Source organism: Grus americana, chromosome 12 (genome assembly GCF_028858705.1).
Source record: "Grus americana isolate bGruAme1 chromosome 12, bGruAme1.mat, whole genome shotgun sequence".
NCBI classification, from domain to species: Eukaryota; Metazoa; Chordata; class Aves; order Gruiformes; family Gruidae; genus Grus; species Grus americana.
The window spans coordinates 14,770,590-14,789,908 of record NC_072863.1 but is presented as its reverse complement, the minus strand read 5'-3'; the positions used below and the strand labels follow the sequence as shown (position 1 = coordinate 14,789,908).

The window sequence follows — 19,319 nt, the reverse complement described above, 5'->3', positions numbered from 1 at the left end:
GGATATACTCATGGCAAAGAAATTAATGGACTATAAAGCCCAAAGGGGCCTTTAACAGTCAGTGCTTGTGCAATAAATTCCATCAGAAGATCTCAAAGCATTCCTCACCAGAGATCAGTACCTGCCATATTCCAGCTTGGCTCCAGAGGTGAAATTTGGTCCATGCCTTAAATAACCCACTCAAGCAGCAACAAATGCAATGAACACTACCCTGCCCTTTTTTTTGTGTGCCATTAGCAACCCATGCAAGTATCCTAAGTCCATGCGTGTCCGTGTTCCTGTTTTACCCTGCAAAGTACCAGTAGGTATTATTTCCACCTCCCCTCAAAAATAATTGCTTAGACATTGCACAGAAATTTTAGAATAGAGGAAATATTTAAAGAAGAGCTGTAAACTGTTGAGAACAGGGTTTCTAGTGACAGCCACACCAGAGCCCTCGCCCTAGGAGCCCTGGAAGGCAATACCGTAACACTTGCAGCGGGTAGAATAAACAGTGTATGCAGAATGTTGAACAAACATAAATCTGGGCACTTAGGTCTGAACTTCAGATTCATGTTTGTAGTCAGTTTTTACCTCTTGCCTCTGAACAATGGTCAACAAACACCTCGACACCTTGAACTAATAAAACCATCTTCCTTTCTAATGCTACAGCCTGACATTTTCTTCAGCAGACTTCTGCAAGGCTGGGTGTCTGTATGACTGCTTTTAAATCAAAAAGAAATGTGAGAAATTCCTTGGCAAAAAAAAAAAAAAAGAAAAGCATTCTGGTCAGATTTTCTAGCTATCCTAAGAAATTGTTACACAGCTGACATAAATCAATGTGGCAGGATCTACAGGCTAATTAAACAAATGTGACAATTTACTGTGACAATTTGAAAACACTCTAAAGTGCCTCCCATCCACAGTGTGCATTCTTCTCAAATGCATATGAAAACCCATGTACTGTATTAAGAAATTGAAAGGAACTTACATATTCAATAAAAAACACAATTATAAGCACAATTTAAAATATATGGCCAAAATAGATTGTAAGTTCATAAGGTTTCTCAGAACATTAAATTCAATGACATGCTTTCTTTACAGAAATGTTAGAAATTCTCTGTAGAAATTGAGAAGCCACAGTATGTAGTATAATTTTAAATATCTGATTGAGCCTTGCTTTTGCACAATTATAACACCAATAATTCCAGCTGAGAACCTCAATGCATTTTTCTAGCAAATAATTTAACTTCGCCGCACGATAGTAGTGTGGGTGAGGTTCTGTTTCCCCATTTCATAGAAGGAGACACTGTGGAGCAAAGGGGCATCTCAAGGCTATACAGGAACATTAAAGGTAGGATGTTTTATCTGAGTCTATGTATTCAACCATTTACTGAGAGGATGTTCAAAGAGACAGGAAGATGGACCATATCAGTCTTTCACTGGCAGATGTGAAGTGGTGCATTCTGAAGACTTTGACAGCTGAAACAATCTCCACAGGCAAGAAGGACACCTTCTGAAAGAGCTCCATTGACTACGCTGCATGACAGTCTTAAAGCCCACAGATCAATGGCAAGTAGCAAAGACATAAATTGCTCTCCCCAAAAAGGCAGCTTCCAGAACTACTCTCCCTATAGAATGTGGAATAACTTGAACTTCAGACAGATGATGACTGCAAGACTGCCTTCCTGTGTTAGGCTGCTTCCACAAACCCCGTGGATGCTGGCAAGGCTGACAGCGTGTGACCACGACTCCTCTAAAGGAGAAGTCCACCTGCTCATCCAGGGGGTCTCTCAGGAAGAAATACTTCTTGGCCTGTAACTCAGTTGGTGTCTGTACACTTGCCTTAAGAAGAAAAGATTAGGAGTGACTTGGGTTAAATTTAGAAGTACATGAAGAAAATGGCAACAAATATTCCCAGTATCTGCTGTAATAGAACAGTTCCACCCATTTTCTCTGAGTGCAACAATGAGATTCGAAGTTCTAACTTCAGGTTTACTCCAGGTGTCATCTTTGTCCTGTTTTCTTTACTTTCCTTCTAAGAGCACAAGAGCAGTGAAGCATCAAAGGCTGCAACGTGGCAGGTACAGTTAAAGCAGTGAAACTGAGTATGCCTCAAATATCTGGCCCCCTTCTTCTTTCATTTCTCTAGTTCTTTCCTTACATATATTTTTTTCACCATTGACCAATTTTTTTAGGCTTTGATTGTCATGGCCAGCTGAAAATTCAGAGGAGAATTTCAAAGAGAGCTCTTGAAACTCCCTCTGAAGATTCATTTAGTTACATCTTCCAGCCCTGTCTTCCCTTGGACGCTGCAAGTCTGTCTAGCCCTTTCCTACCTGTTTCTCTTGACTAACCACATATGGCCAATTTATCCTTCATGGGCCCCACCAGCTTCTTCAGCGGTGCTGACTTATGGGGAGGCTTCATACCAGGACTTAAAACCTGCAACACTTGCCCTCAGGGCTGCAAAAATGGAGCCCTTCCCTTTCGAGAGAAAAAGAGCCACAGAAGATGCTACAGACTTTGTCATTTCAAACCAGAATTGTTTCTAAAGCATACATTCATTTCAGAAAGCCTAACTCGATTTTAATATGTTTTCAATATCTTCATTCTGTGCCTAAAGCAATTTGTTATGCAGAGTACACATTATTAATCTACTTAAATGAAAGGTAACATCGCTAGCAGTTTAAACACTCAATGCCCATATTTAACCATGTTTCATTTTGACAGGACAAGATGAAATAACAGAAATGATTAATCTGAGACCAGAGGAATATTCTACTACCTATATTTCAAAATAGGACTAGATTTTTTTTTGTTTAATACTTTGGCAGTAAGATGTGTAAGTGGAGGGTAGGAGCTTCAGATGGCTTTTCTACTTGACCGCACTGCATACTGTGCCAGTAGTTGTTACCCGTCACTTTGGAATCTCCAGGACAGGCACACAACAGGCTCTGAAGTTCCTAATTGTGTTTTTATACAACATAAATTTGTGCAGCCCACGAGATCCTTAAGGGAGGATACCTGGTACAGCTAGATCCAAACACTTTAACAGTGTAGAAGTGTTTAAAATTTTCCATCAAGTTCAGCACTTGGGGCCTTTTTTGTTCATGGGAGCATACAAAAGGTCAAAGTTGATCTGACATGCCAGATTCCTTGGGTCTGTTTTCTCTCGCACTTTCACTCAAAGATAAAGGAGTTACTCTTTACTGACAATGATGAAAAGGGACAGGAAGCCAGGTCCCATGGGTCTGCAAATCTAGAGTAGGAATCTTAGTTTTATGATACTCCACTCAACTACAAGACCCCATCAGCTCGTTTTCCCACATTTTTGTCTCTTTCACTTCTAGTTTTTTCTGGAACTATGAAACTTAGAGGTATTTGAAAAAGTAGTATATGAAGTGACCAAAACTTTTAAGTGTCACAGAAGGTGCACCCGATCTTCTGTGGAAGTTGCAAAACTATCTATTCCGCCAAGACAATGACTTTGCTCAAATTACTTTCTTGTTTGAATAGGCTTTTAAAAAATTATTTTGTTTTCAAAAATATCACTATTTTTATTGTAACAGTACTGAATCAGAGTGAGGATGATGAGCATGTAACATGTTGCAATACATAGTGGATCATTTCTGAGGTGACTGTCAATGAGGAAGAGAAACTAAAAGTGGCTGTTTTGGTGCAAATGAGATACTGAAGAGCTTGGAAAACAGATAAGAATTAACGTGTTTTCATCTAATCATTCGTCATGAGAATGCTTTCATTCTCTTTGGGAGCAGTAATACATGTCCAAACACTTGTGATGTCAGTTCATTTTACAGTAATTTTAGTAGTAATGGTAAATCTGGCAAGGATCGCAGAATTATATAATACTACTGAAATCAGCAATTTTTCAATTTGGCATTACAAAAATATATACGTTAGAATATTATGGTTAAGGAGATAAGAAAACAGAATTGAATAGTGGGTTCGAAATCTGTGCACTGCAATCTCTCTCCCTTTTCCTGAATACCTTTTGTAATCTTTTTTTATTGTTACAGTGTAGACAGGCTGCAACAGACCCACATAATGATCAGATTTTACATTTCAGAGTTCTTTCCTAAATAATTTCTTTAATACTGCTACGAAAATAAAACCTTTATTTGATAAATGTGCCTGCATGCTGGAATCAGACCTTGCTTGTCTGTCCTGACAAAGGTCTAATCTTTTGCTGCCTTACATGTTGAAGAGGCATTTATCCCTGTAACAGGCAGGTGCAAAACAACACCTTTCGAATACAGGAAACGCTGCACACCCACACGCATTTGTCAGATCAGACAGTCAACCTTTTCTCCCTGTCACCTCCCCAACAGCATGAAGTCTGCTTTGTGTGGATCTGGCAGGACAAAGCAGATTTGTGGTATGTATCTACACCCCAAGTGAACTCCTCCCGTACCTAACCGGTGCGATGCAAGCAGTGCAATGGCGGCCCACAAAACCAACCGCGTAAGCTTAGTACTCGAGCATTGACTCGTGCCAACTTCCTACTCAGCTAGCCTAAAGTTACCTCTGAGTTTTCTACATTACGTACCTTCAAGTTAATATAGACAGCTTTGGGATAATGGTCCTGAGGTGCCTTCCTCATGGGTCGCGCCATAATGTTGTCACTGTAAAGGTGAATGGCCACCTTGAAAAACTTGAATAATCCTGTTGTTCTGCCTTCAGGTGTAACTCACAGAGGCCAAGGCAAGCCTCCATGTTAAGGGTCTGCTCTAGACTGGGAAGACCTAAGGTTGCATTCTCCACCTCCCAAAAAGCCTTTTGCATTTCAGACCTACATCAGGCTTGAATGACTCCAACTATTGATCTCACTGTGCCTGTGCGTATATGGCTGGATAGTGCACAAAATGCTGGGAAAATGCTTCTTTCCACCTTCCTGGAATTGTTGCTGAATGCTTGTGGTGTTACTGAGATGAGAATTGGGCCGATCACCTACCGAACCAGGAATGAGCTGTCCTCAAGATCTACTCAGCATTTCCATTTTCTGGAGTTAGACTACATCTAGAGAGTCATCCAAGCAAAGCACTAGTTGCGACTTTTATGTATACCTAAAGTAACGCAGGGGTAACTCCTTTTTATTTAATAACAGCAGCAACGTAAGTGGAGTTGCTGCCAATTTATACCAGTGTGGGAGGAAGAAGAATTCAATGAACTCAAATGAGGTCAGAGGTCAGTGGAATTACCCCTTGATTTATTTTGATGTGAGACCCAGAAACTGGTTCTGCCTCCATCGAGAAAATGCTCATAAAAAGCTGAAAATACAATGGCTTGGAAATTGCTAAGAAATTAATTGCTTTTATCCATCCAAATCTTCATATACATGAGCAAAGTCTAAAGGAGAAAAAACAACCTACAGTTGTAACACATTGCCTTTTTCAAAGCAGGCTATTACCCGTTCCTTACACGCTTCCAAAGGCTGCACGCCAGACGAGGGACAAAGGCCACAGATACACATTTACACGTGGGTTAACTTTTCAATCCATTTTTTCATTTCAATAGAAATAATAAATCACCTTATCCTGGAGAAAGAAGCAGCTTGACACAAAACATACGGTGCTGGGCTATTTTTATAGCACACCTAAGACATATAGGGATTCATTTATTTACTCAGCTATTTAAAAGTGGCTACTCTTACTCATTCTCTGGACAGCTAAATGCCAGGTTGCTAAGTTACTGTTACTTGACATCATCTCCTCCCCAACGTGTTCCCACATTTGACAGGTTCACATGATTTACTAGGCCAGTCAGCTCGTTATTCACTTGTCCAATGACGTCTGGATAATCATTTTAAATTCACATCATGTCCTCCCCAGCAAGCCCCCAGATTCCACATGAAAATATTTAAACTGCCTGTCAGCTACTAAGTGCATTTGTAACCACACTGGACAGCGTACCTGTATTTTTCAAATTACAATTATTATAATTAGGTTTAGCATCGTTCTTCAATGTTGGTTTGTATTTTAGAAGAGAAAACAATTACTGAGGGGCAAATAATGGGCTATATCTGTTACCGTCATTTTGCTCTGTGAACAGCTCACCTCAGCTATGGATGATATATATTAAATCCGTTAGTGCTTTCAATTGGCATGAGGAAGGTAATACTACACATAATTTGCCCAGTCAAGGGCATTTTCACCTGCTGATCAATTTACATATTCTCCAATGTCATTAGACATGAGCTACTCATCAGAAGAACAGAAGACCATACAAATTATAGACTTTGCTCATTTAACTCCAGTCATTTTTATACTAATTACAATCTGAATTATATTTAGGATTTGTTTTGCTTCCAGACTAGAAAGCTTTTAATTAATATCACAGCTGTCCACATAACATCAGAAGTCCATCTAGTTACTTGATGCCTTGCTACAGCAAATATGCACCTACAAGAATTCTTTTGTTCCTCTAAGCAGGGACAGATTTTTAGACAGAAGTGCCTGCCCAGATGGTTAGCAACACAGACACGAAAGCTTTATGTGTACAGACCAGAGCCTCACTTCTGCGGGATTACGTCTAATCGATTGCCTAAACACCTAGCCCAAAGTTTCAATTTACACTACAAGTCCTCAAGAAAATTTAGTTAAATACAATTTCCTTTCTTTCTCATGTAATGTTGTATACTTCTCACCTCTTTACCCAGAGGCAAACCGATGCTAAGGGAGGTCCCTTCTGTGCTCTCTATAGGCAGAAAAAGGATCGCTGCTACTCTACGCTCAGTGTCGCACCTACACGCACCCCTATGCCTGGACTAGCTAGATGGTTCACGTAACGCACAATAGCAGCAAGGCACACTGATGTAAAGCGCTGGTACAAGTGACAAAAGTCACAGCTTCAGAATACTGGTTTAAAACGTCAGTTCTCCCACCCCATCTGCACTTTGTATCACCACATTTCAATGAACTCATTTTTCAATGGCTGCACATAGCAAGTGACAAGTTAATTTAAATCCATATTAATAAAATGTGAATTACACACACTGTTGATTGCCTGTCTTCCATGTTATCCACACTTTCAAAGACATTATGCTGGTTTAAAAAAATAATCCACATTTTGGAACAGAAAAAAGTGTATCGACCACCAGTGTATTCGCATTCATCTTTCAATTTGGTATTAGCAACCTATATTAAATGCAAATCTCCTGTACTAGCATTGCATCTTGGCCTTAGTTGTAAACAAGATTTTTTAGTTGTTGTTATTTTTAACGACCTTCTCAGCCATCCTAGTTAGAAAAGCAAAATCAACAGGAGACTGGTCTGCCATTAACCTTTGGTTGTAGTATCAGGAACAGTCCTTAAAGCATTTACGCAAGATGACATAAGTGGCTAAGTGTTTCAGGAAATCTGAAGGACTGTGAAATTTTGTCTCTGAAGACTCAGGGGTCTGAACGGACTCAAGACCTTTCCCCTCACTCGGTTGGAATTTTTTGACCATAAACTCAATTAAACCTTTTTTTTCCTAGGGAAAAAAAAAAAAAAAAAAGACGATGACAGAGATTAGGAATTGCAAACCTCTACAATTACAAAACCCATTAATCAAGTTCAGCTTGAAAAAAGAGATCTGTAAAATCAGAGGTCACAGATCTTAGCTTTGGTCCCTCTTCCTTGTAAAGTCTAGCAAAAAACCCTACAAGAGTTACTGTGTCTTTCTGAGGGGTGAAACTGAATTAAGTCACTTAATTCCCTGACTTAAAAAAAAAAGAACAAAAGCAAACGTCAAGGCAAAGAAAAAAAGCAAATGCCAAGGCATGAAATGCTCTCAAGGCAGATGGGCAGGGCTGGGGCGAGGAGGTGGCAGCACCCTTCCTCTGGCACTTTGGGGTGCGCAGCTCAGCAGCAGACCTGGCCCAGAGCTGAAATAGCCAGTTGTTGCCAATGGTTTGGCTGGTCAAAATGCACTATGTTACAGGCCCAACTGGCTACCTCTGGGGCTTGACTGTCTTCTAATCCTTCTTGTTTACCTCTGCAACATCCTTGACAGGACGGAAATGTTAATAGCCTATTGTTTTACCTGGGGAAGCTGCCACCAGGGAGCTGAGGCTCATGCTCCCAAAGGCTCTTCAGACCCTATGTAAATGGCCTCAAAAGGCCAGAAAGTATCTGTCAGGACTGGGAACTTAATCCAGGTTCTCAAAGCACAAAATGCTGCTGAAACCAAGGGTTATCCTTTCATCTGGAGCAGACAGCCTGAATCTCCTGACACAGGGTTGCCATGGGGAGCCTGAAGACTGGATTTTGACCACTGCTGGGCATCATATTCTCTTACTTATTTTCTCTCCGTTGCCTATCAAGCAGAATATGATACTCTGCATGCAGCCAAAACACATTTCCTACTACCTTATTCTGCATTATAAATCTGAAGCAGAACAAAGTCATTGACAAAACCCAGGTACTTCTACTTCCATGTGTGCTGCAGCACCATACGAAGTTGAAAGTCTAAAATGCTGCCACTGAAGGCAACCAGTTGGGACTGGGGTTTGATAGGCCTTTGATGGGCAGTCCCAGAAGCAGCTCTGTGATCTGCTGCTTTCATACACTCAAGGCCTTGCTGGCAGCCTGTAGCCTGCTTGCAGACAGGTTACAAGAAGGCTGCCGACAGCCTGTCAGTGCCCAGAGCTGCCTAACGCCATGCGGATGGCGCAGTAAGCCACCCTTGCCATGTAACAGCACGCACACCTACCTAGGGAGTGCACACCCCAGACAAACCATGACTGAGGTCCCATGCTCACCTGCGGCATGCCAAGCCCATACCTGCTCCCTGGCACAGGCAGTTTCATATGGTCCAGATGGCTGCTGGCTATGCCTGCGGCTACGGCTCACAGGTTTGCTCCAGAGCTGGATGGCAAGGCTGGCCACGGTGGGTGCCTCCAGGCATTTGCACTCAGCAGTCAAGAAAGGCCAGCCAGTTCATATCCCTTTTTCAGGTGCCCACTACGTGCCCTTGTGAGACCGATCCCCAGAGAAATGGAAACCTGACAAATCCCTGCTCTGTCTGCCCCCGAGTTTAACAGCCTACTGGTGGCAGGAGGTGCTGCCAGCAGCCGCAGGGACTCTGCAGTTCATTCCCATCCTCTGAAGACAACAGAAAGTCCTGCACTGATCTCAGCAGGTTTCTGAAGGAAGCCCGGGACAGTCTGCCTGGTTGTTGACTCGAATTACAGTCATGGGGTAGGAAATAGGATCACCTCCTCTTGATTAGAAAAAAGACATTTCTGCTTCCTGTGATTTATATGCACTGTTCCCACATTAAAACTGTCACCTGGATGATTGATCCCTGAAATTCGCTACATCACATTTCCTTTTGATGCTGTTTACTGAAAACAACTGCTTTCCCCAGCTAACAAGTCATTTATTCCAACTATAGTAATGAACCTAATTGAAATATATAAACAGGGGAAGACGACATTTAAAATGTACCAAGTATTTCATACAGCCTTTCAACATTTTCTTTGCTTTTGCTCCCTTAGTGTTCTATAGGTAATAAGCCCCTGCTCACTTTGAAGGTTGAAACTAAATTTTATTTATTTCCTTGCATTCATTGCTGCTGAGTGCACACGCAGATGCATACTCCTCTGTTACCACAGGTCTGCATGTGCATGCTTGCCTGCTGGTTCAACATACTTCTGCAGCAACACTGGCAACCCATAAGGACATCAATAGCATCCCGAGATAATGTGTGTACACAAAATGGATGCAAGTTTCCCAAATTATTTAACTCTGGATTGCAATGAATACTGAGAAGCCTGTTTTATTTTATAAGCAAGAATAAGTCCATGTCTTTGCAAGCAAGTTGGCACGATTGTTACACATGATTTCAGGCCTGCCTTAGTTTGCACCAGTTGCTCCTACTGATAAGGACATGGTTGGTGCACATTCCCACTGAAATTTTATCCCCTCTACACTGAAAACCAGCAGGTTGGCTGGCAATCCCAGGGAGGTAGCTCTGACAGATGGGAAACTCAACCCATGAGGATAAAACCCCAAATCTCAGATAGGGACTGGTGGGTTGCAAACCTGCCCCCAGACAAATCCCATTGCTAACAGGGGACCCCAAAGCTGGGGCATCTGAGGAAAACCCATCTTACACTTAAAGTAAGGCAGACTTACATGTATACAACTTGTCATGTACACTCCCTTTTCTCTTGTTATACATTCTTGTTGCAATTAAGCCATGCTCAGTTTGGAGTGGGTTTTTTAATTTTCTGTATTCAACCACTGATCAGAGCTCCCAGGAAAAATGTCTGTAGGTCTTTAATAAAACCATGAATGATGAGCAACTGTAGTTTGGGGGAAGAAGGAGGAAGACTGTAGGTCAGTCTGCGAGTGGGAGAATTAAGGTGACTCCACCTCAGGGTAGGAGAGAAATGTGTCCTGGAGAGACTCACAGAGACCGAGAGCTTAAAAAAAGAACAGGAACGTGTGTAAATCCTGACCGAAACAAGCTGGCAGATGCAGAGTATTAGGGGAATTGACCTTACTCACTAAGGAGCACCCTGGGCCTATCACTTGGCTGTGTCTCCTTAATACAGACTCACTAATATGTTATTATTTAACTACAGTGTTAAAGACAGCCATATAACCCTTCTCCATTAAAGATGAAATAACAGCACTACAATTATACAAAAGATACAAAAGCAAAGGTATTACTCACCCGTAATATTTCTTCCACACAGCTGGAGTCGTTGGGAAGGGTAACCTAGGTTTAAAGAAAAAAAGAAATGTTTAGTCAGGTGCTGGATGCAAAGTTCAGTGACTACAACCACACAGGTGAACAGCTAACAAGCAACTGCCTCTGTTTGAAGACTGCTGTATCCACGCTTGCTGCCTACCAAATTTTCCAGTTCAGATCAACATAAATTATCAGCAGGACCCATTTTGTCAAAAGTTGTTTTTTTTTTCTTCCGCGCTGCTTTGTGCTACTAACAACAGTTTTGAAGCAATAAAGTACTCTGATTTCCTCACAGTTGAGAACTGGCACTAGAATTGCCTGAAACTTCTGTAATTGAAGAAGATCCCACTGTTACTCCTATCGGCAGCCTTCAGAGAGAAGGCGAGGTTTGGTTTAACTTCCCGCACGCTGCAGCGAAGGACAGAGGTGATAACAGTTAGGAGAAAGCTGTTATCATCAACTATCTTATCCTACAGCTTAATAGGCTAACAGCTAAGAGAGCTCTTAAAACTTAAACATATACTGTAGTAAAATACTGGTTGGACTACAAGAGTGGCTGCTGATTTTGCTGTCCCTCACTTCATCAGCCTGTTGCAGGTTAAGCATCCTCTGAAGACTGAACAGCACACAGGAATCCACCTTGAGAGGCTTGACAGATATTTCTTCTCCCCTTAGAAAGATGCCATATATCTATGCACACAACCATACCCAAGCACACACACAGTGGTGCCCTTAATGTCTTCCAATTGAAAATATTTGTTTAAACAGTTCTTAGAGCATTTGCCACAATCCCTCTTTCCAAGGACATGAAAGAGCACAAAACCTCTCAATACTGTGAACAATTACATAAACAACAGGCAGACATGACCCATACATACAACCATTTTGTAGCACTTGCAGGTAGTTCTGATGGGTTCTTAGCATGGGGCTACAGGAGAAGAGGAAGAGATAATATTCAGAAAGGTACCAAAAACCAGGTAAGTCCTTCGTACCATAAATATTCAGTGAGGCTGTTCTGCCCGATGCTTGTACATTATTGCCCTTAGTAACTAGTTTGGTAAAAGACACTCATGACTAAACTTAATCCCTGTCATCCTAATCTGCTGTAGAGCTTGACCACAAGCACCGACCATGGCTTTCCTCCTATATTTCAGCCAGCACTAAGCTTCAAGAATAAATCCACACAGCTACAAAAGTCGAAGACCAGAAAGGCATATTAGATCACCAAGTTCACGCTCTGCTAATATAGCTCATTTTCCCCATATCTTCTAGTACTGTGACTAGTCTGACCCAAAAACTGTAGGGAAATGGGTCTCCCATCCCTTCCCTTAATAAAATATGGAGCAGTGCTGTAAATTATTTGGCCATTTTTTGTGATAATTGCTAAAATTTTGCTTTCAGTGTCACCTCAGCCTTTTTGTAGAGCTCTTTCTAGTACTCTAAGTAATTCACATTTGCACCGTGCACAGACGTGCATAATTATACTCCACTTTTCTCAAATGCTGTATGTTCAACTTTTACCTTCTTTCTTGATAAACAAATTTTCCATCCCTTTGGCTTATTTCATCACTGTTCTCTGAATTTCTAACACTTCATCAATATCTTGGTAAAGAACTACTCAAGTGAATATGACTACACTGCAGGGATATTAGTGATTTTTATCTACTTCAGCAACTATAGATTACAATTTTCTGTAATATCACTTAAAAACATTCAACTGACCAAGAAAAGAGCCTTATCTTTTGTCCTCAGTTTCTACTCAGCTCTACCTAACAAAGCCAGGCTGAGAACTTCCAGTGGATGGTCAGTATTAACTGCAATAGGCATGCAGTCCACCCTCATACCGCATGACCTGATATTCCAGCACCTATTGCCCTTCCTTCATCCCCCTACTTTTCATTTAAAGCACTTTTTCCCCCCTCTCTATACATGTAATTTCTTTGCCAATCTGTGTTTTCCATACCTCACACCTACTCCCCATTCAGAGAGGAATATAGTTAACTTTACCCAAAAGATTAGCAAGCATGGGTATTGCTGCAACGTGCAGCGGGATAGTGGGAGTACATATGTCTCTAATCCACTCCTGATCTTTTTCATTGAAAAATTAGTATGTTGGAATATGAGAAAACAAAACAATTACTCTCTGAATAAGCTTGCAGTGTACACACCAACCACAAAATCTCTCAGAGCAGTAACAGGAGCAGCCCAAAATCCAGCTGAGCCAGTCAGACGGGAAGAGAGCAGCAGAGATACAGAAGTCCTCTCTTTATTTAACACCCCTCCCTACCACTACACATGCCATTTTCAATGGTTAGCCAAGATACCATGTGTATTCCTTTGTTTGGAAATGTCATAATTGTGATAATTGTGTCCCTGACTATTAACACAGAGCAGAGCATGTTCTTACTTGTTTCACAGTCCTCTCCCAATTCACAGCCCTGTTTAAGTTTATGTTACTTCAGAACTAATGATAATAATAACAATAAACATACCATTTTACTTTAATAAAGCCTACTATATATTATGCAATCACAACTAGCTTCTGCTGGCAGCACTTGCTAATAACTTTAAATGCTCATGCATCAATTTAATTGTGTTAATGGCAAAGAAGATTTTAATGGCCTGACAGAACTTTTGTTCCCTTTGGCATTGCTTTGTTTTGAATCACTGGTATTAAAGTAATGCAAGATGTCAAAGTGCTGTGATTGTCATATAGGGAGATCCAAGTAGGAGCTAGCACAAAGAGGAAAACATTTAGATTGATGCTAACATTAAAAGAATAATTATTACAACATGGCTATCAGAGAGAAGATCAATGTAAGAGTCTTTCAGTACATTACTATTAATGGATTTCTAAAGAAATGAGACCATTTTTCTAAATTCATGCTACAGTTGCACATTCTAAGAGACTTGAAAGGCACAGATCTATTAGAAACTTAGTCTATGCTAGAAAAAAAAGGAAAAACAACCTCTCAAACTATCAAAGTGTGAATCAAAAATTGCAAGTTTAATTGTCCATAAACACTTGCATTCAGCTAACAAGTGCAAGCAGGCCCACATGGCACACCATGGCATCCAAGCATAGATTCGTCAGGACAGAACGAATCAGAGCAGATACAATATTCATCACCCTCTCAAGTACTAGTGCTGTAACAAATTGTTATTAGAGTTACCATTAATAAAATGCCACGTTCCTCCTGTAGTTTAGTCAAGATGGGACATCCATCCCATACTACTACTTTTCTAATCTAATAAAAACCAAGTAGTTTAAGACTCGTTATGTGAGTCTCCACCCTCTCTCCTTTCCAGCTTTCATCAGTAATCAGATTCTAAAAAGGAGGGCACCGCTTTTGGTGCTTTTCTTCCTTTGTGAGCAGCATGGTCTAACTCAGCCAAAAGGACAGATTCCAGGAATTTGGTTTCCGTAAGACCAAGTAGTTGCATTTCAGATCATGAGCTCTTCTCTCGGCCAGCAGTGCATTCATGAACCGCAGACTGAAGAACAGTGAATATTACATAAGCTGCAGACCAATGTCCTGAGGTAATAAAACCTCAATCGAAACAAAAAGATTTCACAACAGCTACATGCTACACTGAACTCATCTTTTAATTTTAATCTGGCAAAACTCTTTTGCATCAAAATGCTTCATGTTTACTTTTAATTATTGCTTGCTTAAAAAAAAAGAAAGAAGAAAAAAGGAAAGGTCATATGGTCAAAATATTCCACCTAACACAAGCCAGTATTATAAGATTCTCTTCACATTTTGGTCTCACGACAGAGAACAGAACTTAAATGATGTGGAACCAAAGGTTTAATGTATGGTTTGGATGGCTCAGTGCTAAACTTTAAAGGGAGGGAAGGAGGGCAGAAATCTAAGAGTGAGGGAATAGGAGCCTTTAATGTTATGCAGATCAAATGACATTGGGTGACTGGTTACAATATCTGATGAGTCATGTTGATCTAACCTTCCATTTATTCATTCAACAGTTCCTTGACCACTCTTACCTCCTGGACAATTTATAACCTGCATGAGATCAGATTTTGTTTTTGTGGCACAGAAAAATCATATAAAGTCTCTTTTCCCTGTAATTTACATCTGACAGCAAGCGCTTCTCAGAAATGTTAGCAACAAAATCTTCCAACAGAATTGTCAGAATAGTTCTAAAAATTCAAATATAGTGTCAGAAAGCAGAAATACACAATGACTAACGTCTTTGCCAGAACTGACCAACTACATTTTCATCTGGATAAACTGTTTGTGAACAATCCCTCTGGCTTTATTGATGCACAATTGGCATTCAACAAGTAATCTCTTCTTCCTATCTTTGTTTTATTGAAAAGATAAATGTAGCATGTTAAATGAATGTAGGAACCCACTCTCATTTCCTGCATATGAGCACCTACGTGCTTATACATCAAGAGCTAAGCTTTCATTGTCATCTCCTTTATCAAGGAACCCATTTTGACTCTGGGGAGATGAAGCTCATACTACTGTTTACTCCTTTGAACACAAATTGATTTTTCACTTGCTAGCACGAAAAGATCCTGTGCATGAGCCTTGATTGATCATTTCCAGTGTGCACTACACAGTGGTAAGAGGAAAACACTGAGAAAACCAGAGGCAGCAAAACCGGGACTGTCAGCAGAAGCCTCGTCCTATGAATGCCTACAGCTCCTGCCAGGCTTCGTATTAACAGAGGCTGCTTCTTTTTTGATTAATGCAAGTGGGAAATGGATCGGGCAGTACAAATAGCAGGATTTCCAGATACAAGGCGTTGGATTAGATGACCTTTGAATGTCCTTCCAACCTATATGAAACTATGACTCAATTTTTGCAATATGCTCACTACAAATCTAAGAAGATGCAATACTTCACCTGCACTTGCTGGAGTACACACCCATGCCTTTCCAACACCAGCTTGCCTTTGATTGCCATCAGTATTTCCTTGCATGCTCGGGCCTCATTTCCCCTCTTCAGTCATGCCCTACACCTCTTCTGGACTTGCCCTGTTTCAGACAGCAGCCTGCCCCTCAGCTGCCAGCTGACTACATACTTCTCCTCCTGAGGAAACACAGATTGCTAGGGGTTGGAAGGGACCTCTGTAGATCATCCAGCCTAAACCAGGATCACCTAGAGCAGGTTGCACAGGATTGCATCTAGGTGGGTTTTGAATCTCTCCAGAGAAGGAGACTCCACAACCTCTCTGGGCAGCCTGTTCCAGTGCTCGGTCACCCTCAGGGTGAAGAAGTTTTTCCTCATATTGAGATGGAATTTCCTGTGTTCCAGTTTGTGCCTGTTGCCCCTTGTCCTGTCTCTGGGCACCACTGAAAAGAGCCTGGCCCCATCCTCTTGGCACCCACCCTTTAGACATTTATAAGCATTGGTAAGATCCCCTCTCAGTCTTCTCTTCTCCAGGCTAAACATAAACAGCCCCAGCACTCTCAGCCTTTCCTCATGAGAGATGCTCCAGTCCCCGATCATTTTTGCAGCCCTTTGCTGGACTCTCTCCAGCAGTTCCCTGTCTGTCTTGAACTGGGGAGCCCAGAACTGGACACAGTAGGAAGACTGTTTCATATTTACTTGAAGTAAACTTCACACCACTGCTCAGGGCCCACTGTTCAAAACTCCTTGGGTTGTTTCACAATTCATGCTGGCTGTGGTTTAACCCATCTGACAGCTAAAACAACCACACAGTCATTCGCTCACTCCCCCCTCCCTCAGGGGGAGAGAATTGAAGAATAAACCTCATGGGTTGAGATAAAAACAGTTTAGTAGGACAGCAAAGGAAAATAATAGTAATAATAACAATAATGATATACAAAACAAGTGACATACATTACAATTGATCACTACTCGCTGACCGATGCCCAGTTAGTTCCTGAGCTGTGGCTCCGGCCCCCCAGCTTATATACTCGGCGTGATGTAATATGCTATGGAATATCCCTTTGGCCAGTTTGGGTCAGCTGTCCTGGCTGTGTCCCCTCCCAGTTTCTTCTGCACCTCCTGTGGAAGGCTCGTGCCTCCTTGCTGCAGGGCCTGGGAAGCTGAAAAGTTCTTGACTTGACTGTAAGCACTCCTTAGCAACAACTAAACCATCAGTGTGTAATGAACAGTATTCTCACCCTAAATCCAAAATACAGCATGAGACCAGCTACTAGGGAAGGGCTCTAAAGGAAACTGAATGAAGTCAAACATGGTGGTATTCAAAAAAACCCCAAATAAAATGGCTCCCTTGGTATTCAAATACACATATGTGTTTTTCACAGGGTTATTAATTCTCAAGGGAGCCATTTGTGGGCCCCAAATAATGTATATCCACTATTTTCTTTTACTACCTCCACCATCCTGGAACCAAAATACCATGAGAAGACTACATTTCCCATTATTTCAAACCCAAAAATATCTCATGAGGCTTATTAAAGGGTCTGTGAAAATATATACTTTATATATACATAAAAAATCAAGAGAGACTGAAAAACTATTGCCTAAAACAAAATACAGAGAGCTGCTCCTCTATTCCCCCATGATACAAATACTGCAGAAGCAGTTGTGTCAAATATGCATTTAATGGAGAACCTGAAAACAGGAGGAAGTTTTAAGGAGTGGTCTGAGTTAATTCATTTGTTAAGCTAAGACAGCCTGGCCTGCAGTCCGTGCTGCTCTTCCAGTGGTGGATGGAGAAGTTTATGCCTCTTCCCTTAAGTAAAGCACATTAGCTAGGAAAAACAACTTACTAGTGTGGTCCAAAACGTGACTGAATCAGACTCCTGCTGACTTGAGCAAACTTCCCAAAACGTCTCTAGTTCGGAAGCCAAAACTGCCCACAATGGGTACCTTTAGTGTCATACAAAAGCCAACGACTCTAATATGCTCCTCTCCAGTCACCTAGGAGCTAGACAAAACAGGGCAGTTACACCAGGTTGGGGCACTTGGGCACAAGCCCACACACTGGAAGGAATTACAGTTTGATTTCCCTCCAATGAACTCAGCTTACAACGACCTCCCAGTCAGAGCAACCCCAACCACAAGGACAACGTTTTTTCACTGCCATTTAGTTCTGCTACAGTAACTTTTAAACCAGACTGACCTGGATGTGACAATTACATTTTTCTTGTTCTTCCCAGTGCATGCTGTATTTAGCCCATTTTTTCTTTTTCATTTCTTTGATGTTTTCTTTTAACAATACCATTTCAATGTTGATCAGCATGAAATAGTCTCCATGAAAGCACAATATGCTGATGTTCAATTTAAACTCAATGGTTCTCCATTATTTTCATGCAGTAAATTGCCAAACTCTATTAGAGGAAGAAGCCTGATAAAGTGATCTCTCACTTCAAGGTCTCCTGGGAGTTTTTTAATGTAGGTAAGGCTTCACATTTTACTTATGGAATATTCTGAATGTAGAATTCTAGAAGCCCGCCATGATGATAATACCAGAGTAAATGGTAATGTCAGCAGTCAGCCAGGCCCCAACAAAAATGGCATTTGCAGTACTTAATTTGTGACCAACACACTGGCTTGCATAAAGGCTGTTACAACCATTTAATACTGATAAAGAGCAAGGAAATTTGGAACTTCACATTTTCCTTTTTTCTTTCTTCCTTTCTTCCTTCCTTTCTTTCTCTCTGTCCCTCCTCCTCCAATGACTGCAAGTACTTACTTACTTACATAAAATAAGTACATTTTCTTATGTGCCTTGGTATTTTCACCTTATTCTGGAAGAGGTTACCTTATACATCTCCATTAAATTGATGATAAAAGGCACCCTGACCTAAAATGCCACCGTGCACTTGTCCACTTGAAACATCAAAGCCTGACTAACAGACTGTGCAACCCTCTGGTGCGGTGAGATATACGGTGTGGCAGAAATAAAGATCAAGTGTCTGTTTCTTGTCTTACTTTCACCAGTGTGAATGAAATCTAACTCCTCTGAAGACAATGAAGCAGTATAAGTATAAAAGGAGTGTGAAGGGAGTTCAGCTTCCAAGTCTATTTGCCCTCAGTTAGGGGGATGTAAATTAGAAGCCATATTTATTCTCAGTGTAACCCTTTGAGTAGAACCTCTTGGAAATCACTCAAAATCCCTTTACTATACAGACATAGCTGCCTAAATTTAATACAACTTGGAACTGGATCTCCTTTAAGTCTTGTTGACATTCATGGAATTTGGTGTCTGTTCCCAGTACACACCAGCACGAGAGCCAGCAGCATCAGGCCTCAGGAGTTGTGTAACTCCCTGCTAAAATAGTAGCAGTCACCGGGTCAGACTGTGGCCTTGGTGACACGACTACAACTCCGCTGATGTCAGTGTAGTTGCATCAGTATAACCTGAAGCATTATTTGACCTCATGAATTCAGACTGTAACGTGTCTTTTGAGGTTTGATAGAGGAACCTTTTTAAGCATCTATTTACATCTGACAATACCTTTACTGCAGCTACAAGAATACCGCGGGTGACTGTGCCGGTTGTCTGTTCCACTTCTTTTTTTTTAAAGCAGGTATGAGTGTACTCACTGAAAAACGTACTCCTGGGTTTAATTTGTACAGTAGTTTGCACAGCTGCAGGGCCAATGCTGGGACCCAAATTAATCACTCAGAGCTTATTTGCAAATTAGTTGTTTTCATACGTCCTTC

At 41.2% G+C, this 19,319-nt stretch overlaps 1 protein-coding gene across 4 annotated transcripts in view; it reads right to left on the bottom strand.

Annotated features, from left to right (window-relative positions):
* Positions 1-19,319, bottom strand: part of AFF2 (ALF transcription elongation factor 2) — a 349,128-nt gene that overhangs the window by 151,691 nt on the left and 178,118 nt on the right. For all 4 annotated transcript variants that reach the window (XM_054839106.1, XM_054839107.1, XM_054839108.1 and 1 more), the window contains exon 4: positions 10,666-10,710. In XM_054839106.1, coding sequence (XP_054695081.1) covers positions 10,666-10,710 — 45 coding nt within the window. The remainder of the gene's footprint in view (positions 1-10,665; positions 10,711-19,319) is intronic.